The following is a 24,525-nucleotide window of genomic DNA, read 5'->3' on the forward strand; positions in this document are numbered from 1 at the left end:
GTCTGGTGTCTTTGGCCGGTGTGGTGGTCTGGTGTCTTTGGCCGGTGCGGTGGTCTGGTGTCTTTGGCCGGTGCGGTGGTCTGGTGCCTTTGGCCGGTGTGGTGGTCTGGTGTTTGGCCGGTGCGGTGGTCTGGTGTCTTTGGCCGGTGCGGTGGTCTGGTGCCTTTGGCCGGTGCGGTGGTCTGGTGTCTTTGGCCGGTGCGGTGGTCTGGTGTCTTTGGCCGGTGCGGTGGTCTGGTGCCTTTGGCCAGTGTGGTGGTCTGGTGCCTTTGGCTCATGCGGTGGTCTGGTGCCTTTGGCCGGTGCGGTGGTCTGGTGCCTTTGGCTCATGCGGTGGTCTGGTGTCTTTGGCCGGTGTGGTGGTCTGGTGTCTTTGGCCGGTGCGGTGGTCTGGTGTCTTTGGCCGGTGCGGTGGTCTGGTGCCTTTGGCCGGTGTGGTGGTCTGGTGCCTTTGGCCGGTGCGGTGGTCTGGTGCCTTTGGCCGGTGCGGTGGTCTGGTGCCTTTGGCTCATGCGGTGGTCTGGTGCCTTTGGCTGGTGTGGTGGTCTGGTGCCTTTGGCTCATGCGGTGGTCTGGTGTCTTTGGCCGGTGTGGTGGTCTGGTGTCTTTGGCTGGTGTGGTGGTCTGGTGTCTTTGGCTCATGCGGTGGTCTGGTGCCTTTGGCCGGTGTGGTGGTCTGGTGCCTTTGGCCGGTGTGGTGGTCTGGTGTCTTTGGCTCATGCGGTGGTCTGGTGCCTTTGGCCGGTGCGGTGGTCTGGTGCCTTTGGCCGGTGCGGTGGTCTGGTGCCTTTGGCCGGTGCGGTGGTCTGGTGAACAGAGCGGTGTTGAATCAAGCCTCACAGCTGCAGCTCAGGAACAACGTGCTGCTGGGATTAGCCACATGCTAACTTCAAGGCCATGGTCATGGAGCGGTTACGTTGTATTTCGCTGATCGTACAACGTGAAGGAACACAGAACGGTGTTCAGCAGTCGGCCAGAGCATCTCACATGGATGATCACCGTGGCTCTATCCACCTGGAAACAGTTTGAGGAGCTGAGGACACCAACAGCCTCCACAGAGCGTCATTATGGAAAGCTGCTGCATTTTAGCCTCGCTAATAGGTTTGTTCAGATAAATTAATTCAGTGAAAAACCCTTTTATTTCCAGGTTAAGTTTCAGTAATGAAGCTAGCGCTGCTGCTAGCAGCAGCCTGTGACGCCGTCGGCTGAACGGTCCTGCTGAGAGGACCTGGAGGAGACCGGAGTCAGCGGTTCTTTACAGTTCCTCCCAGAGGAGACATGGCGCTGGCGTCAGTCCTGACCTCACTGAGCCAGATTTACAGGAGTCTCACCTATAGACGGCTATGAAGAGGGGCGGAGCCTGAGCCAGACGGTCCAGGAGCCGTTTGCTCACCTGCGTCGCTGCAGGTGATGAAAGTGCCAGACGGGAGTGATGGGGTCTGGCGGTGCAGCAGAGGGGCCTGGCTCCACCAGCAGCATTAGGGCCGGTCTGTCCAGACCCGGCAGGCAGCCAGTCTGGCTCTCGGCCCCGCCGGATGTTTTCAGAGTGATTCAGAGGCTCCTGTGTACGACAGCGATAACACTGCAGCTCCGGCATGAGACGATACACTCTGTCCTCACCAGGGGAGCAGTGGTCAGGACGGAGGACGGCCGTCCCGGCACGACCTGCTCCACCTGCTCTACAGGGCGGCGCCGCTGAAACACCAGACAGCTGAAACACCAGGTTCATGTGAGCAGAGAGTCAGAGCACAGACACGCTGGACAGACAGAGACACTGGCAGTGGTGGAAGAAGTAATAATTTTGTTTACTTGAGTAAAGTACAGATACACAAAAAAAATAATTAAGCACAGTAACGAAGTACTGTTGTGGAGGGAATATGGACATTGTTCTAGCAGGGGCTCCAGGCCCGGATGAGACCGTGTTCAGGATGCATTCTGGGTGAACTGGTGACGTGTCCTCTGGATGTCTCCTGACAGCACCGCCCTGACGCTAATGCTAGTTAGCCTGGCTGGCGAGCTGCAGTGGTCTGTCACTGTCTGAACATGGGTTGAAGAAAAGGTTTTGGATTGACGGAGCGGACCAGAGCCTCTTGAGGGCCCACTGGGGTTCTGTGTGGACTGTGAAGGTTCTCCTTTGCTTGGTTGGGGCTTCAGATCATCGTCCACACACTCCTGAGTTAAATAGTTTATGGGCTGAGCTGCTCAGGTTGACTTTATCTCCTGAAACAAAGAGAGCCGACCGGCTAAAGGGTTTTACTGTGACCTGCTGAGCTTCAGTCCGACCCCAGCTCCAGGCTCTAATCAGCTCATCGTGTTTCACTGGAAGGTCAGCAGCGTAGAAGACAGGATGAGGAACTGTGGTCATGGAACAGCGCCTCATGCTGGACGGGACATCAAACTACACAGCGTAGCAGTGGAAGAACACTGCAGCTCTCATCTCTGACCTGACCTTTCACACTTCTGTGCAGATTTTCATGATTTCAGCTCCTGTCCTCCGTCTCTTCCTCTCAGACTAAGTCCCTCGTTTTTCTGTCCCTCCATCAAGCAGATGAAATGAAGCTGTGCTGTCTCCTCCTGTCTCCTCACAGGTAACTCTCAGCTCGGAGCCTCCATTGTGGACGCTTTGGACACTCTGTACATCATGGGTCTGCACGACGAGTTCAAGGACGGCCAGGAGTGGATCGAGCAGAACCTGGACTTCGGCGTGGTGTGTACCGACCTGATGGCTTAACGCTTCCTGTCCTGAGCTGTTGGATTAGCTGACAGAGAGTCGAGCGGCCAGGAGGTTCTCCAGTTACCAGACTCTGCTGACTGATGGTGGATGTTCTCTGCTCTCTGCTGATGAGCTGCTGAGGCCAGCAGGCTGCTTCTCACAGTCTTCCTGAATGTTTCATTTGCCGGTGTCTCTGATGACCTGCTCGGTCAGAACCGGCCCCGGAGGATCAGTGAGCAGAACCCGGTCCAGGTCCAGGCCTCCTGCAGGAGCAGCTCTGGTCCATTCAGACCGTGAGACAGTCAGCTGTCCTCTTCACCATCCAACACTGAGAAGACGTTTATTCTGTATCTTGCCTTTAAAGGTGATCAAACTCCCTTTACAGGGAAGCTAAAAACAAAATACCTGAAAATGACAGATAGCAGAATGCGAGCTGTTCTTCAGATGTTTTGTCTCCATCTTTCTTTTCATCTTCGTCCCTTCGTTCTGTCCTGCTGTCTGCCTGTCTCCCGTCCTCCTTCCTGCTCCGCTCCTCTGATTTCTGGTTTTTGACCGTCCTCGCCTGTCGCCAGTTTTCCTTTCCCTGATTTAGCCGCCAGTCACCGTCTTCATCTTGTTTTTGTTGTCCTGACTGTCCTTCTGTCCTGCCCCGTCTTCAGGACTCTGACCCGTCGTCTGTCTCGTCCTTGTTTTCACAGCCTGTTAGCTGTCCCCTCTCCTTTACTGTCTTCATCTCCAGTGTTTCATTGGGTCATATCCTGGTATCGTATCTGGTTCTCTCAGCCGACCCTCCACTCTTGCTTCGTTTCGTCTTCATTCTGTCCACAGCTACACCCACCCCCTGCTTCCACTGAGGCACTTGGCTTTGTGTCATTTGTGGTTGAGCTGAGGTGTGTTCTGTGTGGATTCAGGGCCGCTGCTGGAGGCTGTGGCTCCTCCAGCTGACTGCACATCCTCCACATATGTACCAACAGCCACCTCAACCCAGACACCCCCCCCCCCCCCCCCCCCCACCACCACCACCACCACCACCACCTCTACCTAGACCCCCTCTTCATCTCCTCCATCCAGACCTCCCCATCACCTCCACCCAGACCCCCCCTCCCCCATCTCCTCCACTCTCCTTCCATGTCAGTCTCTCCTCTACTGCTTTAGCTTTTATTGAATTTTTTCCAAGGAGTTTTTGTCCTTGTTTTTTTCGGATCCACACTCAGAGCTCGTCTTTGCCCCCCCGCCCCTCCTGCTTGGGCTTGTTAGTCCCCCTGCCGAGGCAATGGCAGGGCGGCGGGCCGGTGGGCAGAGGGATCTAAGAGGCTGACACTTGGAGGGCTAATTAACCTCAGGATAACTGCGGCTGAGCAGCAGAAAGAGGAGCGAGGGAGGGGAAAATATGGATGGAAAACAGACCGAGGGGTGAGATTGAATGGAGGACGACGGAGTAATTGGGTCTGTAGAAAACAGGTTTTGTAAGAACAGAAGAGAAAGGTGTGAGAAAGAGAGTGTGTCATGGAAACAGGAGGATGACGATCAGTCAGGGTAGGCCGGCAGATGAAGAAAGAGACAGCCGTCTATATCACAGAGCACCAAGGGCCAGGATTTTTACTACAATAAAACTATTCAGTGTGTTTCTTACAATGCTAAGCCAGAAATGTAGCAGCTTGTGTATTATGGTGTTTTTGCTTCTAATCTCCCACAATATTTCACCTTGTCATTCTTGGTGAAACCCTGACCCTCACTGTGTGACAGAAACAGTACTCGGCACTACGAATAAAGCTGGAGTGAAGCTGAGGTGTGCTGATGAGGGGGGTGACCTCCACTTGATGCTCTCACTCCAGCATCCAGCGCAGGGTTCACACTTCAGCTCCCAGAGGCTGGAATGTTCACAAAGTGCTCAGTGTTAACAGCACTCAGGGCGTCACTGCAGCTCCCAGCCAGCAGTGGACCGCAGCACAAGCTACGGTGGACCGCAGCGCTAGCAGCAGTGGACCGCAGCGCTAGCTATGGTGGACCGCAGCGCTAGCTATGGTGGACCGCAGCGCTAGCAGCAGTGGTCCGCAGCGCTAGCAGCACTAGCATCAGTGGACCGCAGCGCTAGCAGCTGCGCTAGCAGCAGTGGAAGTGCTGTTTAGCCTGGCCTTGGGGAACATGACAGATTCGTTCTACCTAGAGGGTGAAGCTGCAGGAAGAGCTCCCAGGCTCTGGAGGAAGAGTGGAGGCTTGGTACCGTGGTGGACCGTACTGAGACCAGTTGGACCCTGTTCTGAAGGCTCGGCCTAGCATTTACTCCAAGGTCATGGCAACAGAGGAGGGGAACCAATCAACATGCATGAGCCCCTAAACATCACCACCTGGTCCAGTTTTCACTACTTTCCATCCATCCATCCATCCATTTTCTACCGCTTATCCAGGGCCGGGTCGCGGGGGCAGCAGTCTCAGCAGGGATGCCCAGACTTCCCTGTTCCCAGACACTTCCTCCAGCTCCTCTGGGAGGATCCCAAGGCGTTCCCAGGCCAGCCGAGAGACATAGTCTCTCCAGCGTGTCCTGGGTCTTCCCCGGGGTCTCCTCCCAGTGGGACATGCCCGGAACACCTCCCCAGGGAGGCGTCCAGGAGGCATCCTAAACAGATGCCCGAGCCTCCTCAGCTGGTTCCTCTCGATGTGGAGGAGTAGCGGCTCTACTCCGAGCTCCTCCCTGGTGACTGAGCTCCTCACCCTATCTCTAAGGGAGTCCAGCCACCCTACGGAGGAAGCTCATTTCGGCCGCTTGTATCCGGGATCTTGTCCTTTCGGTCATGACCCAAAGCTCATGACCATAGGTGAGGGTGGGAACGTAGATTGACCGGTAAATCCAGAGCTTCGCCTTTCGGCTCAGCTCCTTCTTCACCACGACGGACCGATACAACAACTGCATCACTGCAGCCGCTGCACCGATCCGCCTGTCAATCTCACGCTCCATCCGTCCCCCACTGTGAACAAGACCCCAAGATACTTGAACTCCTTCACTTGGGCTAGGGTCTCTCCACCAACCTGGAGGGGGCAAGCCACCTTCCTCCGGTCGAGGACCATGGCCTCGGATTTGGAGGTGCTGATCCTCATCCCTGTTGCTTCGCACTCGGCTGCGAACCGCCCCAGTGCATGCTGTAGGTCCGGGTTCGATGAAGCCAACAGGACAACATCATCTGCAAAAAGCAGAGATGAAATCCTGTGGTTCCCGAACCGGACCCCCTCCGGCCCCTGGCTGCACCTAGAAATTCTGTCCATGAAGATTATGAACAGAACCAGTGACAAAGGGCAGCCCTGCCGGAGTCCAACATGCACCGGGAACAGGTCCGACTTACTGCCGGCAATGCGGACCAGGCTCCTACTCCGGTCATACAAAGACCGGACAGCCTTTAACAAGGGGCCCTGGACTCCGTATTCCCGGAGCACCCCTCACAAGACACCACGAGGGACACGGTCGAATGCCTTCTCCAAATCCACAAAACACATGTGGACTGGTTGGGCAAACTCCCACGAACCCTCGAGCACCCTATGGAGGGTATAGAGCTGGTCCACTGTTCCACGACCAGGACGAAAACCGCATTGTTCCTCCTGGATCCGAGGTTCGGCTATCGGTCAGATCCTCCTCTCCAGTACCCTGGAATAGACTTTCCGGGGAGGCTGAGGAGTGTGATCCCCCTATAGTTGGAGCACACCCTCCGGTCCCCCTTTTTAAACAGGGGGACCACCACCCCGGTCTGCCAATCCAGAAGCACCGTCCCCGACCGCCACGCGATGTTGCAGAGACGTGTCAACCAAGACAGTCCCTGCACATCCAGAGACTTAAGGTACTCAGGCCGAATCTCGTCCACCCCCGGTGCCTTGCCACCGAGGAGCTTGCCAACCACCTCAGTGACTTCAGCTTGGGTGATGGACGAGTCCACCTCTGAGACCTCAGCCTCTGCTTCCTCCACGGAAGATGTGGCGACGGGATTGAGGAGGTCCTCAAAGTATTCCTTCCACCGTCCAACAATATCCCCAGTTGAGGTCAGCAGCTCCCCACCTCCACTGTAAACAGTGTTGGCGGAGACCTGCTTTCCCCTCCTGAGGCGCCGGACGGTTTGCCAGAATTTCTTCGAGGCCGTCCGATAGTCCTCCCCGAACTCCTCCCAGACCCGAGTTTTTGCCTCGGAACTGCTCGGGCTGCAGTTCGCTTGGCCTGCCGGTACCCGTCAGCTGCTTCGGGAGGCCCATGAGCCAGCAAGGCTCGATAGGACTCCTTCTTCAGCTTGACGGCAGCCCTTACTTCCGGTGTCCACCACCGGGTTCGGGGGTTGCCGCCACGACAGGCACCAGAGACCTCACGACCACAGCTCCGAGCAGCTGCTTCGACAATGGAGGTGGAGAACATGGTCCACTCGGACTCAATGTCCCCAGCCTCCCTCGGGACATGAGAGAAGCTCTCCCGGAGGTGGGAGTTGAAAGCCATGCTGACAGAGGGTTCCGCCAGACGTTCCCAGCAGACCCTCACAACTCGTTTGGGTCTGCCAAGTCTGTCCGGTTTCCTCCTCCGCCAGCGAATCCAACTCACCACCAGGTGGTGATCGGTCAACAGCTCTGCCCCTCTCTTCGCCCGAGTGTCCAAGACACGCGGCTGGAGGTCAGATGACACGACAACAAAGTCGATCATCGACCTCCGACCTAGGGTGTCCTGGTGCCAAGTGCACTTATGGACACCCCTGTGCTCGAACATGGTGTTCGTTATGGACAAACTGTGACTAGCACAGAAGTCCAATAACAGAACACCACTCGGGTTCAGATCGGGGAGGCCGTGCGATCCAATTACCCCCTTCCTGGTCTCACTGTCGCTGCCCACGTGGGCGTTGAAGTCCCCCAGTAGAACAATGGAGTCCCCAGTCGGAGCACTGCCCAGCACCCCTCCCAGGGACTCCAAGAAGGCCGGGTACTAGGCATGTGCCGATATGAAAATTTGATATCACGATATTGGTGGCCCAAAATATCACGATTCACGATATTATCACGATATTTGGCGCGTTGCTTTTAATACTATTGAAAATGCCCCAAAACACTGTGAAATCCATCAACATCTGTCAACAACACTGTGCATTTTAACATGCCTGAGCACATTTTGATAAAGTAGAGGGAAAAAAAATGAAACTTTTACTCTCGCCTATTTTTTTTTTCCAGATTCCATACTGAAAAACACCATGATAACAATGAAGCAGCCATAAAGCTGCCACTGACTGCATTCAGCAGCTCCTGGACTACAACTGGACCAGGTTTTTATGAGATCAGCATAAAGCACACAGATTTTATAGTGTTTAGTTTGGATAGAACCAGGAGAACCCTTCATTTGGCCATTTGGAGACCAACCTATGCCAAACTATAATAAGTAGGTTTATAACTTATTTGAAAGGAATCTGACTTTAAAATACTTTTAATTTCCACTACAGGAGTCTGTATGCAATGCAGCCTTTGGCTCTGATATTTAGCCACTATATCATACATTTCTGCACAGTTTTTGTGCAGGAACTTATAATTTTGCACAGTATTGTGCACAGTATAAAATACTTTTTTAATAAATGACTGAGCCATAGCATTTAGTTTCCAACTGAAATATATTTATAATAATAAAATCAATACAAAAATAGCCAATTATATGACAGGGAAAACAAAAAAAAATCCCCTTTGCAACATGTAAACACATCAAGAAAAAAAACAAAAACAGTGTGCAATGAGCTGTAGAAACGCACAATGAAGATAAATGTGCACGTTTCAGAATAAAAAATTGACAAATACCACAGAAACAATCACTGATTGTGTGTGTCGCGTGTGTCTCGCTCTGCGGTGCGCACTGCTGCGTCTTTTAGAACCAAGATGGCGGCGGCGCTCGTGCGGTTATGCTAAAAGATGTCTCCCAGCTGGATGATGCCTCAGTCACGTGTATCATATCGTACGTACGAAAGCTCACCAGCCGCGAACGAATGTCAACAAACTTTATTTAAACTCCCAAGATTAACGACAAGCCCACAAGATGGCGACAATAACATTCAGGCGCATGACACGCTGTCACTACTGCAGAGGATTATGAAGTTAATTTTGGTCAGAGGAGAGCGTGGATAGATGGAAAATGACCACAGAACGGTAAGGAAATAAAACATGTTGTGTTTGCTGTGAATAGCTTTGAGATTTGGTGAAGAAGTGTGTGAGAAACGTGCAATCTGAGGCGCTGGCTGTGACATGTAAAGATGGGTTTTGGGTTTGTTTTGCCGCTGACGGGAGGCGGTCGGCTCAGAGAAGGTTCTGCCTGGTGTCTCTTAAAGAGCAGCTTTTCTAGTTTTATACGAGGCCCAGTATGTTGGGGTGGAGCAGACGGATCTCTGGTTCTGTTGTGTTTTGTGTCGGGAGGTGCAGCTGAGGGGGGCGGTACAGTGTCTGTCGGGCCGAACTCGTTAATGCCTCGTTTTAATCATCCTGGCATAAAATTACTTACTTTAGGGGTTTTCTATGGATGTGGGACTTTCGTGGTGGTTTGCAGTACATTTTGCTGCAGAGGCTTTGACACCTTGGGTTAGATCAATAGCTGTTTCAGTAATGGGCTTGTCTCCAGATGAAACAGACGATATCTTGTAAATGACGTGATATGATAATCTCGGCTGTCCAATATCGTAAATCGCGATTATATCGTAAATTGGCACATCCCTACCGGGTACTCTGCACTGCTGTTCGGCCCGTAAGCCGAGACAACAGTGAGGCACCTATCCCCGACCCGAAGGCGCAGGGATGCAACCCTCTCGTTCACTGGGGTGAACTCCAACACATGGCGGCTGAGCTGTGGGCTCACCACCCACCGAGGGACCCGTAGGGGCCGGGTGCAGTGTGGATTGGGTGGCAGCCGACGGTTTTCATTACTTGTTAAAAAAAAAAAAGTGCAGCTGGAGGAGCAACAGAGCCTTCAGCCCAACAGGCGGCGCTCAGAGGAGTTTAGTCGCCAAGTAAATATGATCAAAACACCAGCACTGTTAAATACTCTTAAGAAATTAAAGTTTATTGCTTTTGATATGGTAAACTTGCATTATTATGCCATTTATTATCGTTACATCACTTATAAATGGTGTCAAAATAATGGCAATAATATTGTTTGATCGGGAATAATTTGAAGGAAATTTATGGTCGGGCAGATTTAGTTGTGGTGACAGGCCTAGTGTGTTCCTGTCGGCTGGCGTGGTTCCCCTCTGCTGGCCAGCCACCCAGCTTACCTGTGGTTAATCCCCAGTTTACCTGTGGTTAACCAAGCAGTGCCGTGTGACTGGGAAGTGTCGTCCAATCACAGCCCTATGGAAGGCTGTAGGCGTGGTCTCCAGGGTGAGGAGTTTTACAAACAGGCAGATAGCTGTCTGACTGTATTCACCCTCTCTTGAGCCTGATTCAACTCATTAAGGAGCTTTAATGCTGATATTCTGCATCCCACAAGAGTAATCCACACTTCAAGTGCAGGTCCAGCCTGTGATTGATAACATCCCAGTCCATCATCAGTAAAACAAACGGTCTAGTCATTGATGATATATTGATGAAAGCAGACGGGTATTCTACCCCCACCGGAGCGCCTGGTCCCTGGCGGGGTTCTTTAAATCCTGCACCCTGGTTAACGCTCTTCACAGCACAGAACATGGTCGTGCTGCTGAAAAAGCTTCGCCTTGCTAACATGTCGCTTGCACATGCTGGTCAGGTCAGCAGCGACAGTCCAGACACACCAAGAACATGCAAACTCCATGCAGAGGGAGGCCCTCAGGCCTGAGCCTGAGCCACCAACACTCTGAGTACTGGGGGACATTACTGTTCTCTCAGTGCTTCTTTTATCGTCTCTTCATTTTCTGGCTGGAACTTGAGTGCGGACTGTGTTTTTCCTCAAATGTGACCTTTGTCCTCTGATCTCTGATGTGCTGGAATGATTAGTGGCTCAAATTAAATTCAGTTAAAGGAGAGTGATTGAAGTAAGATCATGTTTTTGAAAATGAGCAGCTTTCCTCTTCCTGTCTTGAGGGACGTTCTGTCCGGGTGGGTGTCTTCTGTAAGCTCATCTGCTGGAGGTGGAGAGGAGGGGTCTCAGCTGAGCGCCCTCTGCTGTTCCTCACTGGGACTCTCCAGTCGCTCCTGCTGCTTGGTTTCTGTCTACTTTATTTTTCAGTTGTTGGTTAAAATCCGCTGTGCTCTGTACGTCTCACTGTCAGTTGTGGCTGGTAGCGTAGCGGCGTTCTGTTGTCACACAGTGACACCTGGTGGCACCAGGGAGTTTCACTTCCTCACTTTGTGCCCAGCAGCGGTTGTGGAGTGCTACAGGAGTTGAGTTGAGTTGGGTGAAACGCTTGTCGTTTGGAAGATGCTGTGGTTTCCTGACTGCAGTGAGAGCAGAGCATCCCGCTAGCTCTCTTCCAGGCTGATCACCTTGGTCTTAAATGAGTCGGTGCTAATTCCTATCCTTCAGCCTGAGGAGATGAGCACCGTGCTCTGTGCATGTTTTCACTCCTAATGTGGAAATCCTCGGTGCTCGGCGTTGGCATGCCGGCGGTGCCGTGTGAGCAGGCGGGTGTTCACATCATGGAGGAAAGCACTGGTGTCACACCAGGAGCGTGGCCTGCAGTTCACAGCTTTCTAACACTCCTCTGTTCCAGCCTGACGGAGGTTTCTACATCCGTCCTCTCAGACCTGGACGGTGGAAGCTTTAACTGGAAGTCTCTGGAGCTTTGAGCTCAGTCCAGGTAAAAGTCTGCAGTTATGACTCCACTGTCCTGACACCTTACAGAAACCCCTGACCCACCCAGCTGCTCAGGTTTTGCTGTTGATTGATTGATTGATTGATTGGAGATATTTCCGTCATGGGGAGCCCTGCAGGCTGGGTCGGGCCTCCTCCATCACAGCTCTGAAACCTCCTGCTGTGGAGTTTCCTCTGAGACGTTGATCTGACTGACTGACTGACGGGGATGAGAACCGGCTCGTGAAGCTGCAGGGCGGAGCGGCGTCTGATGAGACGGCGGTGGAACCTGGACTGAGCGGTGCTGCTCAGTCCTGGAGACGCTGCGTGGAGTGAGAGCGGTTTGATAGCAGCACTCGGCGTTTGGACAGCAGATGGGTGAGCATCTGCTCCGTGTGTCTGTGGAGAAACGCTGTTCACACCCCTGGCAGGACTCAGGACAGGAATCACAACCCTCTGTCTGTTACGAAGGTTCAGAAACCTGCTGACCTGGAATCAGCGGACGACGCCCAGTGCTGATGTTCTTCTGTCTGTTGCTTGTTTTCCCAGAATGCCGAGGTTTCAGTGTTCGAGGTCAACATCCGATTCATCGGTGGACTGCTGGCCGCCTACTACCTCTCCGGACAGGAAGTAAGTCCCTTGTTTCTGTGTGGGTGGGAGGAGTGAGAATGAGGAGACAGTGGAGCAGGACGGACGCCTGTCTTCGTCCTCCCGCCTGTCCCTCTGCTGCTGCTCATGGCCAGCAGCCAGATGTTTTGCCATGGCGAAAGAGCTGCTGGATCCCTCCGTCTGTCCTCTCTGTCCTTCACGTCCACAGCAGGCACCGCCGCCTCGGTCATGGCAGCAAATCCATCAGATGTTAGCTCAGCCTCCACCTCCGCCATGTCTGGTTCCTGTCTTTGTGCCGGCTGTGCAGATCTGAAAGAAAAGTTGTCGTTGTACTGAAGACATCCGCAGACTGCCTGAATCATTTTTAACCCAAGGTCCGATGGCACAACAGTGTTTCAGTGAAAATGCACAAAGGTCATGAGGCTCTGCAGCTCCTGACAGAATCAGTGGGTTTAAACCTTCATCCTCCCAGAAGAAGACCAGGGGTCACTTCCTGACGTCTGCCAGCAGCCTTCAGTCTGGACAGCTCTCACTACCAGGACAAACCGTGTGAATTCAGTGGCCACGCCCCCTCGTCAGAAGGCCACACCCTCACCAAGAGACCACGCCCCCTCTAACTTTACTCAGCCTCACTGAATGATCAGAAGGAGCTCAGACTCGCTTCTGGAACCAGTCAACACATGTTAGCTTGAATCCCACCTGAGCTGCCCCCCCCCCCCCCCCCCCCCCCCCAAGAGCAGAGTGTTTATGAGGATCAGACTGGAGGAGGAGGAGGTCCAGAGCAGAGTGGGTTCCAGGAGTCAGGCCGGAGGGCAGAGAGCAGAGCAGGGTAACTCAGCGTTCAGCAGGTTGACTCAGCACTGATGGATTGTGTTGTCCTCAGTTTGTCCTCAGCTTGTCGTCCTCTCCTCTTTGTCCTAGTCTCTGCCTCTGTCCATGGTCCTGCTTCTCTATTCTCACCTTGCCTTGCTTCGCCCTTCTCACCTGTCTGAGCTCCTCCAGCTTATCTTTTTCTCTGAGCAGTTCTCTCTTGCATTTTGGCTGCTGTGGTTTCTTCCTGTCTCAGTATGTGGTCTCCAGAACGTTTCAGGACCGGACAGTGAAAGAACCTTCAGGCTGATTCTCCTTTCGGCGGTTGGCCTGGTGGCAGCAGAGCGTCAGTAATGTGAGGAGGTTGTGTCCATGTTGCCAGTTCTGGGGATTTTCAGCGCTCGGTTGGAGCGAGAGACAGAGCTCCAACCCTCCTCCTCCCCTCCTCCCCTCCTCTGTCGGTGTCAGGTGTGTTCTGCTCATTAGCTCGCCGGCGTCTTCGCCACGTTTCTCTAAACGCCACAGAGACGCAGCAGCTGCAGAGCGTCCTGCAGGCTGACGGAGGGATTCCTGCGTCACCGTTTCACTTCTGCTACAACAGACCGAACACATCTGTCAGACGGCTGGACACCAGCAGGTCAGGGGTCAGAGTTGAGCTGCCTGCTGTGCAGAACGTGGAGGAGGACCTTCCTTCAGACCACTCGGCACTCCTCTGCTGCTGTCAGCCTTCACCAGAGTGTCAACACCACTGAGACTGGCCGTGGACGTCCAGCTGTCCTCCGATATGGAGAGCAGCTGATGTGTCACAGGTCTGGGATTTGTACTCTGAGTTTAGTCCTGTTCTGCCTGCCGCCCCACGAGGGGCAGATGGAAGATAAATCTCGTGGAAGCACCGTGTTTGTGTTTTCCTGTCATATGTTCCAGGTCTGGACTCAGAGGTTCAGTCGTTTGAAGATGAGAACAGTTAACTGGAGCCGTGCTGTCGTCTCATTTGGTTTTCTGTTTGTGAAGGGAATCCTTCCAGCCACGGGGCCCATGGGCAAGGTTTTAACAGAACAGACAGCCCCGTTAAGAGCTGCTGTTCTGAGGTGACACTTTCACTCCCACCTCTTCCTGATGACTCCTCTCGCCGTTGCAGCGCAGAATGAATTTCCTTCAGGACTTCATGGAGGTTACGTCCTGCAGACGGTTTGTTTCTCCCATTTCACGCTCGCCTCTTTTCTGTTTCATCACTTTGTGCTCATTTACTGGGTGATTTGTTTCATCCCTCCTTTTCCTGCTGTCTTTAGTGAACAGCCGTCGTCTCTCTTGATCCTCACCGTCAGTATCGGTGCTGCTGTGCAGACGGCTCAGTCTTTTATGTTAAGAAAAGAAACCTGTAAGACGCTGAAGTCCACAGAGGGACGGCTGAAGCTGGACAGAGAAACAGAGTGGGAGTGTGTGGCAGCAGGAGCAGCAGGAGGTCAGGGCGCCTGACGACCCCTGTAGCGTCACTTCATGACACCAGCTGCAGAACAGCGATGGCTGGCCAGCAGGTGCATGGAGGGAGGGGGGGACTGCAGACAGGGAGAATAATAAACGTGGAAAACAAGAGGAGATGCAGAACCCAGAGATGAAAACAGGAATGTCTGGAAGGGAACAGAGAACAGAGAGGTGGCAGGAGACAGGTGTGAGGACACAGAGGGCAGAGACTGAGGACAGTGCTGAGCTGGATGCCGGTGAGAGAAGGAACGCAGAGAGCTGTCTCCATTTCAAACCCCTCCCCCTCCACACGCCTGTCTGTCCTCTCCTCAGACCTTCAGTCTGTTGTGTGTGTTTGTTCCCCCGGCCGGTACTTGAACCCAGGACCTTCTTGCGGTGAGGCAGCGTGCGGCCCGGCACTGCTTCCCCTTCATGCATTTCAGATCCTGCCGTCATGCAGGTGTCTTCATCTGCTCTCCTGACGAGCTTCAGTCCCGCCGTCCTCAGCCGAGGCCGCGGTGGAGCTGGAAGTCCAGCACGATCCGGAAGGTTCTCCGGCACTCTGCTGTGGATTGGTCTCAAACGGCTATAAAGCCAGCTGGCAGCTCTTCGCTCTTCACAGCGTTTCTCACGGTCACACAGTAAAATCACACATTTTTATTGTCTTGTAACTCAGTTACTCCATAAACATGACTTATTTACCCAGAGTTCTGCCTGGGAGAGGATTCTCTTGTTTTCCTGCGCTGCCCTGCTCACACCAAAAGACAGGAATCATGCTCTCTCCCGGAAGTCATCAGCTCAACTGCTGGAAGCGCAGAGTACAGCAGGCTGGCTGTCCTGACACTCCTGGAAAAGGCCCGGCTGGGGGAGCTGGGGGAGGTGTGGGGGAGGTGTGGGGGAGCTGGTGGAGGTGTGGGGGAGGTGTGGTGGAGGTGGTGGAGGTGGTGGAGGTGGTGGAGGTGGGGGAGCAGCTCGGTCAGCTCCAGAGCAGCTCAGACTCGGTCGGTGGGTTCAGGTTGCTGTTAGCGCGGCGCAGTGGGTTCTGATGGGAGCAGGTCTCTGTGTTCTTCCTGGGACCAGCAGGCTTTGCTCTTCTTCTTCTGTATAACGCTGCTGGGCCTGCTGCCCCCCCAGCAGCTCCTCACACCCTTCTTCAGGAGTTGTTAGTGAACAGTGGCCCTCCAGTGGGAGGAGCTGGGGTCCGGGCTGGTGGGGTTCTGTGGGGTTCTGGTGTTGGACTCCAGGTAGTCCGCCTCTCCTCAGCCTTCCCACCTCTCTGTGAAGCTCCTCTGGGGGGGTGGACCTGTGAGTGTGGGCGATTTCACGTTTCCCAGTCAGAGTGACGGATCAGGCCATGCTAGCTTTTCATCATTTGGTTTGGAGCAGAAGTTAACAAGCGTCCAGCCCGTTGAAGGCTGACTGAGAACCCTGTCCAACAGGCTCAGTCCAGCAGGGCAAAGGTCAGCGGGGGCCAGGCTGCTGGCTGGACTGCAGGAAGTGGTTTTCCAGCAGCGATCGTCTTCGTTCATCAGCTTGGTAAATGCAGACTGAAGATGAGGTGAAGCTGTCTTCCAATCAGCCGTTTCTCCAGGGTTTCCTCAGACCCCAGCAGACGACATGAGGGATCCTGGTCTGGGTCAGGCTGCAGGACACGGTGCTGACCGCTCCCGGTCCAGAACCTGCCACTGGAGGGGCTTCCAGCGGAAGAACTAAAGATGGACTCTGCGGACGTTCCAGCTTCACTGTGAAGCTCCGTCTGACCGCTGAAGATGAACGGGGCTGAGTGTGTGTCCTGAGCTGAAGGGTGTGTGACGGCTCCTCGCCTCCAGATGGCCTGCAGGGACAGGAGACACCGTGTCGGCTCATGTTTGATCTTCCTCGGTGGTTTTCAGAAGAGTAAGCGATCGTAATGAAAGAGGAGGAGTTCCCTCCTGCAGTCTGCTGCAGAGCCTTCAGGAAGCCATGAGCCCCGGCCTCAGCAGACCGTCACCTCCGTCCCCTGTCCTCCGTCTGACAGACCCTGACAGAAGAACTCTGCTGCTGCAGGAACTGCTGGACGCCCCAAACCAGCAGCTGTCCCGTCCCTGCGTCAGTCCCAGTCAGTCAGAAAGCAGTCTGGATCACAGGTCAGCTCGGTCCGTCTGACCTCCGAGCTCCTCCCGGCCCTCGTCTCGGCTTCGTCCTGCAGCGTGGCGTCTGAAGACAGCCGTCCTCTGGAACCCTGCTGAGCCCTCAGTCAGCCGTCCTCGGCCTCCTGACGCCCCCCTGCTGCATCCTGCCTTGGTGTGGGGGGTCCGCACTGCTTTATACTGGTCAGGCTTCTGAGGAGGCTGATGGGAGGCAGGGTGTCCCCCGGGGCGTGAGGAAGACCCGCTTTAAAAGCCCCCTCTCTCCCTCTCCCTCTCCCTCTCCCTCTCCCTCTCCCTCTCTCTCTCCCTCTCCCTCTCCCTCTCCCTCCCCCCCCCCCCCAGGTCTTTAAACTGAAGGCTGTCCAGCTGGCTGAGAAGCTCCTCCCTGCATTCAACACCCCCACTGGCATCCCCTGGGCCATGGTCAACCTGAAGAGGTGAGTCACACTACATCCTCCACAGCACACACTCAGCACGCTGTTTCCATGACAACGCTGCTGTCAGATGCTGGAAACAACTGTGGGAACACTGGTGTAACGTCACCAAAACACTCCACCTCTGTGTGACTGAGGGGAAACACAGCTTGTATTGTTGATTGTCTCACTGTGTCTCCCCCCTCCCTGTCTCTGTCCATGGAGATGGTGGGGACACTGCTGCCCTGGTGCTGTCCTCTGCTCCGTCTCCTCCTGGCCTCTGCATCCTCACTTTACATTCCCTCCTTCATCGTGTGAAACACTACAGTGGAACAAAACAGCTTCAGTATTAATCCACAGGGCGCTGGTTGCTAGGCACCAGGTTTAGAGAGAGGTGTGCATGCGTGCGTGCGTGCGTGCGTGCGCGTGCTAGCTGAAGGGTTTGTAGTCCAGGAGATGCTCTCCTTCTGCTCCTTCTGTTCCCCGTCCACCAGGTGAGAACACATGTTCCTCCAGCTGCCCCCCCCTCCCCCCTCCCCCCCGAGACATCAGGTCTCATCCACTGGTTGTTTAGTCTACAGTGATTTGAATAGTCTTTATTTAAAACCTAGACTGGAAAGAAAACTAGCCTGCTGTGGGTCCCTGGACCTGCTGTGGGTCCCTGGACCTGCTGTGGGTCTCTGGACCTGGACCTGCTGTGGGTCCCTGGACCTGGACCTGCTGTGGGTCTCTGGACCTGGACCTGCTGTGGGTCCCTGGACCTGGACCTGCTGTGGGTCTCTGGACCTGCTGTGGGTCCCTGGACCTGCTGTGGGTCCCTGGACCTGCTGTGGGTCCCTGGGCCTGCTGTGGGTCTCTGGACCTGGACCTGCTGTGGGTCCCTGGACCTGGACCTGCTGTGGGTCTCTGGACCTGCTGTGGGTCCCTGGACCTGCTGTGGGTCTCTGGACCTGCTGTGGGTCCCTGGACCTGCTGTGGGTCCCTGGACCTGGACCTGCTGTGGGTCCCTGGACCTGGACCTGCTGTGGGTCTCTGGACCTGCTGTGGGTCCCTGGACCTGCTGTGGGTCCCTGGACCTGCTGTGGGTCCCTGGACCTGGGCCTGCTGTGGGTCTCTGGACCTGGACCTGCTGTGGGTCCCTGGACCTGCTGTGGGTCCCTGGACCTGCTGTGGGTCCCTGGACCTGCTGTGGGTCTCTGGACCTGGACCTGCTGTGGGTCCCTGGACCTGGACCTGCTGTGGGTCTCTGGACCTGGACCTGCTGTGGGTCCCTGGACCTGGACCTGCTGTGGGTCTCTGGACCTGCTTTGGGTCCCTGGACCTGCTGTGGGTCCCTGGACCTGCTGTGGGTCCCTGGGCCTGCTGTGGGTCTCTGGACCTGGACCTGCTGTGGGTCCCTGGACCTGGACCTGCTGTGGGTCTCTGGACCTGCTGTGGGTCCCTGGACCTGCTGTGGGTCTCTGGACCTGCTGTGGGTCCCTGGACCTGCTGTGGGTCCCTGGACCTGCTGTGGGTCCCTGGACCTGCTGTGGGTCCCTGGGCCTGCTGTGGGTCTCTGGACCTGGACCTGCTGTGGGTCTCTGGACCTGCTGTGGGTCCCTGGACCTGCTGTGGGTCCCTGGACCTGCTGTGGGTCCCTGGACCTGCTGTGGGTCCCTGGACCTGGGCCTGCTGTGGGTCTCTGGACCTGCACCTGCTGTGGGTCCCTGGACCTGCTGTGGGTCCCTGGACCTGCTGTGGGTCCCTGGACCTGGGCCTGCTGTGGGTCTCTGGACCTGGACCTGCTGTGGGTCTCTGGACCTGCTGTGGGTCCCTGGACCTGCTGTGGGTCCCTGGACCTGCTGTGGGTCCCTGGGCCTGCTGTGGGTCTCTGGACCTGGACCTGCTGTGGGTCCCTGGACCTGGACCTGCTGTGGGTCTCTGGACCTGCTGTGGGTCCCTGGACCTGCTGTGGGTCTCTGGACCTGCTGTGGGTCCCTGGACCTGCTGTGGGTCCCTGGACCTGCTGTGGGTCCCTGGGCCTGCTGTGGGTCTCTGGACCTGGACCTGCTGTGGGTCTCTGGACCTGGACCTGCTGTGGGTCTCTGGACCTGCTGTGGGTCCCTGGACCTGCTGTGGGTCCCTGGACCTGCTGTGGGTCCCTGGACCTGCTGTGGGTCCCTGGACCTGGGCCTGCTGTGGGTCTCTGGACCTGGACCTGCTGTGGGTCCCTGGACCTGCTGTGGGTCCCTGGACCTGCTGTGGGTCCCTGGACCTGCTGTGGGTCTCTGGACCTGGACCTGCTGTGGGTCCCTGGACCTGGACCTGCTGTGGGTCTCTGGACCTGGACCTGCTGTGGGTCCCTGGACCTGGACCTGCTGTGGGTCTCTGGACCTGCTGTGGGTCCCTGGACCTGCTGTGGGTCCCTGGACCTGCTGTGGGTCCCTGGGCCTGCTGTGGGTCTCTGGACCTGGACCTGCTGTGGGTCCCTGGACCTGGACCTGCTGTGGGTCTCTGGACCTGCTGTGGGTCCCTGGACCTGCTGTGGGTCTCTGGACCTGCTGTGGGTCCCTGGACCTGCTGTGGGTCCCTGGACCTGCTGTGGGTCCCTGGGCCTGCTGTGGGTCTCTGGACCTGGACCTGCTGTGGGTCTCTGGACCTGGACCTGCTGTGGGTCTCTGGACCTGCTGTGGGTCCCTGGACCTGCTGTGGGTCCCTGGACCTGCTGTGGGTCCCTGGACCTGCTGTGGGTCCCTGGACCTGGGCCTGCTGTGGGTCCCTGGACCTGGACCTGCTGTGGGTCCCTGGACCTGCTGTGGGTCTCTGGACCTGCTGTGGGTCTCTGGACCTGCTGTGGGTCTCTGGACCTGCTGGTTGCAGGGAGCGGAGCTGCTGGGTCTCTGCAGGCTCTGTGAGCCACACCAAGTGCTGGGTCCAGAATGCTGTGGGGGATGTGTTGTGATGGAGACGAGTCCAGAGCCAATCAGCTCCAGGCTCCTCTGGCGGGGTTTACTGAGCTTGACCTGAAGCACAAATCCTGCCTGGAGCCCATGAACAAGGCACCAGACCACTGGAGAGCTGCTGAGAGACATCTGGATGAAACTCCTTTACTGTACGAGGGTGGACCCAAAAGAATCCGGAATTTGACTGTAACTTTTTTTTTCTGATATTTCAAAATAAAACACCACCGTCGCCTTCAAAATAATCCCCATCTGCATTAATGCAGCGCTCCAGCCGTGTCTCCCACTTCACCAATGCGTCGTCAGACCCGTGCGTAATTGTGCCATTCTGGGCCGGCTGCGATTTCTCTGTCCCCTCCTCCACATCTGCAAACCGCTGTCCCTTCAGCTGCTTCTTCAACCTGGGGAACAAGAAAAAGTCCCTGGAGGCTTCATCTGGAGAATCAGGCGGATGGGAGAGGAGATTCATCTCATTCTTCTCCAGAAACTGCGTGAGGCGCAGCGCCGTGTCCGCTGGCGCTCTGTGGTGGTGGATCAACCGGCTCCACTCCGCCACGACGCTGTGCTTCCTCCTCACATCCTCACGGAGCGTCTGAGGACTTCCTGTAGTAGTCCTGGTTTACAGTCTGACCTGGAGGGACAGACTCGCTGTGGACGAGACCCTGGACAGCCGAGAAGCAGCTCAGCATTGTTTTCACGGCTGAGTGGACCTGACGCGCCGACATCTGGCCCTTCTCAAACCCCCGGACCACTCATGGACCTGAGTCTTCCCCAGAGCAGCATCCTTGTAGGCTTGCTGCAACAAGCTGAGTGTTTCTGCTGCTGTTTTTCCAGCAAAAAGCAGAATTTAATGTTTGCGCTGCTCTGGCTTCCCAGTCAATGTCGCCGTTTTGGAAAAATCGCAGACCGCCTCTGCACTCTGTTGCTATAAATAGCGCCTGACAGGCGTCGGTGTCACTCTCGGAGCTCAGATTTCTCACAGATGTGCACGAGGCTTACCTGCAGCACATCTGACGGCCAGAAGTCGGAACTCATTATTATTATTGTTTTCTGACCAAATTCTGGTTTCTTTTGGGTCCCCCCTCGTAACATCTGGATGAAACCCTCCTTTACTGGAACATCTGGATGAAGCCCTCCTGTCCTCAGCAGAGCACTGAAGACGTCTCCTGGTGGGTCGTCCAGCAGGACGATGACTGAAAAAGAAGCCCATTAAGGTCATGGGGGGTCAGGTCAGGCTCCATGTAGGGCTGTTGCAGTAAACCGGTATTGATGACAATCGTGGTATTAAAAAAATGAAATTTCAATATCGTGTTCAAAATGCGCACATGATAATATCGTAAAGAGGATCTAGAGCCACTTGAAACGTGTTGAAGTGTATTTTCAAAACCCGCTCCTGTTCTTCCGCCCTGCTTCGTCTCCCCCCTGCAGCCCCCCCCCCCCATATAAACACAGCAGAGCAGCGGTAGCGGCACGGCTCCTAGCTAGCGTGGCTCCCAGTTAGCGAGCGTCACGAGTGAACTAAACATGTCGGCGGTGGCCGACAGCGACAGCGAGACGCTCTATCCTCACCCGAAAAAAGTGTGTTTAGCAACACTGACTGCACGTTGAAGCTAGCCGGGTAGCAGTGGGGCCCCATTAGGTAGGTTCCAGACGTGTCATTGTAATGTGTCCGGGGGGTTTCAAGTTGTGTCGCTGATATCCGCCGTCTTCTCCGCCGGCCCCCTTCTAGCAACTAACCGGTGAGTACTCGGAAAAGGGCCCCATGTGGGGGGTTTTCGACACGTTGTCGTTGACACCGTCCAGTGTAGCGCCTTAAATTTGTCATTGAAATTGACTGATGTCAGCCGTCCCTCGGGGCCCCCTTCAGCTCGGGGCCCTAGCCAGTAGCGGCGCCTCTGGCTGGAGAGAAGCAGCTGCTGCTCATTCTGCCTCCGATTTAAACAAACAAACAAACAAAAATCCTCGGCAGTGTGGTGGTGGGACAGGATTTCACCCCAACAGGGTCCGAGGGTTTTCATAACCCACCAACCCTACGTAGATTACTCTGCTGTGGATCCTCTGTTCATCAGTTCATCTGATTTTAATTAGTGGAGTGTAACTACACTGTTGGTATGCAGCTGTACAGTTACTGTTCTCATATTGTTTCAACACCTCATTTGACAGGTATTCTGACTGTAATTCATCTGGGAAAAGAGAGAAAACAAACAAAAATAAAATTAAAGATGAATCTGAATGTTTGTGCCATTATTAGTTACATTTTTGCTGATATCGTGATATCGTTATCGTGATATTTTTTGCCCACGATAATTGTGAAGAGAAAATTTGATATCGTGACAGCCCTAGCTCCATGACCTGACCCCTCCACATGGAGGATGTCGAGCCTGGGTGTAAAGAAAGGGTGAAAACCCGTCCTGAGCTGAGAGTAAACCTGGAGACCAGCCTCATCCCTGCCTGCCCTGCCCAGGTCTCACTCATGTTTTGATTGGGGATCAAATAATTCATTCACTGGACACAGTGCTCAGTAATGGATGACTTTAATATTGTGTACTTTGTATGCATTTCAACTGATATTCTGTCATCTGCAATAATACCATAAAAATGAGTCAAGCGTGAAAACCTACAACCTCTGAAGGGGATCGAATAATGACTTCCCTCACTGTAGGTAAGGTAACCCCCACTGATGAGTTAATGACGTGTGTGTGTGTGTGTGTGTGTGTCTGTGTGTCTGTGTGTCTGTGTGTCTGTGTGTCTGCGTGTCTGCGTGTGTGCGTGTGTGCGTGTGTGTGCGTGCGTGTCTGCGTGTCTGCGTGTCTGCGTGTGTGTGCGTGCGTGCGTGTGTGTGTGTGCGTGCGTGCGTGCGTGCGTGCGTGTGTCTGTGTGTCTGTGTGTCTGTGTGCGTGTGTGCGTGCGTGTGTGCGTGCGTGTGTGCGCGTTTTCTCTTCCTGGTCTTCAGCGGTGTGGGCCGGAACTGGGGCTGGGCGTCGGCCGGCAGCAGCATCCTGGCGGAGTTTGGGACTCTCCACATGGAGTTCGTTCACCTCACCTACCTGACCGGAAACCCTGCCTACTACCAGAAGGTGAGGCTGTCTGCACGACCGCAGCGTTCCACTGTCTGCTCCAATCGCACGTTTTCATGTTGGAGGACCGACTGTGGACAGCAGTGGACGTCGTGCTAGTTCTGTTCCAACAGCACTAAACAATCAGTCAGTACACCAACACAAGTGTTGGAGAAGGTGTGTGTGTGTGTTTGTGTGTGTGTGTGTGTGTGTGTGTGTGTGTGTGTGTGTGTGTGTGTGTGTGTGTGTGTGTGTGTGTGTGTGTGTTTGTGTGTGAACTCACAGTGTGACGTTGTGTCCTTCAGGTGATGCACATTCGGAAGCTTCTGGCCAAAATGGACCGACCCAACGGGCTCTACCCGAACTACTTGAACCCGCGCACCGGCCGCTGGGGCCAGCGTGAGTACCCGAGAGACCAGGAGCCATGTTGGATTTCTGCTCGCTGTGGCGTGACTGACGTCTGTCTGGCCCGATCAGGGCCGACCCCCCCCCCCCCCCCCCCCGCCTCCCTTCTCCACCCTCTCTCCACCCACTCCGTCAGCGGAGCAGTGTTTAGACAGACCGACTTACAGTAGATGACTGTCACACAAAGTTTGTGGTTGAATTCAGTTGACTTGTCTAATTTACATATGGTGACAAAACTGTGGCCAAATTGAATTATTTTTTTTTGTTTAATAAAATTTAGGTTTCAACATGAATCAGTATTTGAAATTAAACTTAGAACAAATTTCTGCCATAGATTTAATTTAACATTTCATCTTTCAAATAAAGCAAAAGAAGATCGAGCGGTGACTGTTTCAGAAATCATCTTTCATCAGACAAGCTTCTTGTTAGGATTTCAGCAGATTATTTAAAGGGTGTCAGCCAGTCAGCCCCACCTGGGTAAGACCCCGCCCTGTCAGCCCCACCTGGGTAAGACCCCGCCCTGTCAGCCCCACCTGGGTAAGACCCCGCCCTGTCAGCCCCACCTGGGTAAGACCCCGCCCTGTCAGCCCCACCTGGGTAAGACCCCGCCCTGTCAGCCCCACCTGGGTAAGACCCCACCCTGTCAGCCCCACCTGGGTAAGACCCCGCCCTGTCAGCCCCACCTGGGTAAGACCCCGCCCTGTCAGCCCCACCTGGGTAAGACCCCGCCCTGTGAGGTCAGGACTCCCCCCACTGCTGGCCTGTCCTGCAGGATGGAGCTGCTTCGCCAGAGGAAAGGTCCTTTCTAGAAGGTCTTCTTCTCATTTAGATGAATGTGTTGATGAGCCGCCAGCAGAAGACACAAGGTGGTCATCAGATGTGGCAGAAACACCACGACTGCTTCTAGTTCTCTGTTGAAGGCAGGGAAAGAGGCGTTCTCTGTTAGATTCACGCCTCTCCTGGGATTGAGCTTGAACTGACGGACCACCACGTGCCAGCGACTCCTCAGGAATCAAACTCTTCATGTGATGAGCTGTAAGTGTTCAGGACCTCAGCAACGCTGCGAGACAGCAAGGAGAGATTAAGGCTGAGAGAACGAGAGACGAGAAGTCAAATGGATCTTTTTTAATGAAAACGAATTGAATCAAGTGTTGGAGCATGGACGAGGGAGAACACAGTATTCCCAGGATATTGATTACGAGTGGTGGGCCGCCCGGGGAATTAACAGTTCTCCTAAT

At 54.9% G+C, this 24,525-nt stretch overlaps 1 protein-coding gene across 1 annotated transcript in view; it reads left to right on the forward strand.

The window, feature by feature from the left end:
- man1a2 (mannosidase, alpha, class 1A, member 2) overlaps nt 1-24,525 on the forward strand; it is a 136,291-nt gene that overhangs the window by 80,782 nt on the left and 30,984 nt on the right. The window contains exons 5-9 of the mRNA XM_030111875.1: nt 2,589-2,707; nt 12,015-12,095; nt 16,817-16,911; nt 22,780-22,903; nt 23,188-23,281. Coding sequence (XP_029967735.1) covers nt 2,589-2,707; nt 12,015-12,095; nt 16,817-16,911; nt 22,780-22,903; nt 23,188-23,281 — 513 coding nt within the window. The remainder of the gene's footprint in view (nt 1-2,588; nt 2,708-12,014; nt 12,096-16,816; nt 16,912-22,779; nt 22,904-23,187; nt 23,282-24,525) is intronic.

This window comes from Salarias fasciatus, chromosome 16, assembly GCF_902148845.1.
Source record: "Salarias fasciatus chromosome 16, fSalaFa1.1, whole genome shotgun sequence".
Classification (NCBI taxonomy): Eukaryota; Metazoa; Chordata; class Actinopteri; order Blenniiformes; family Blenniidae; genus Salarias; species Salarias fasciatus.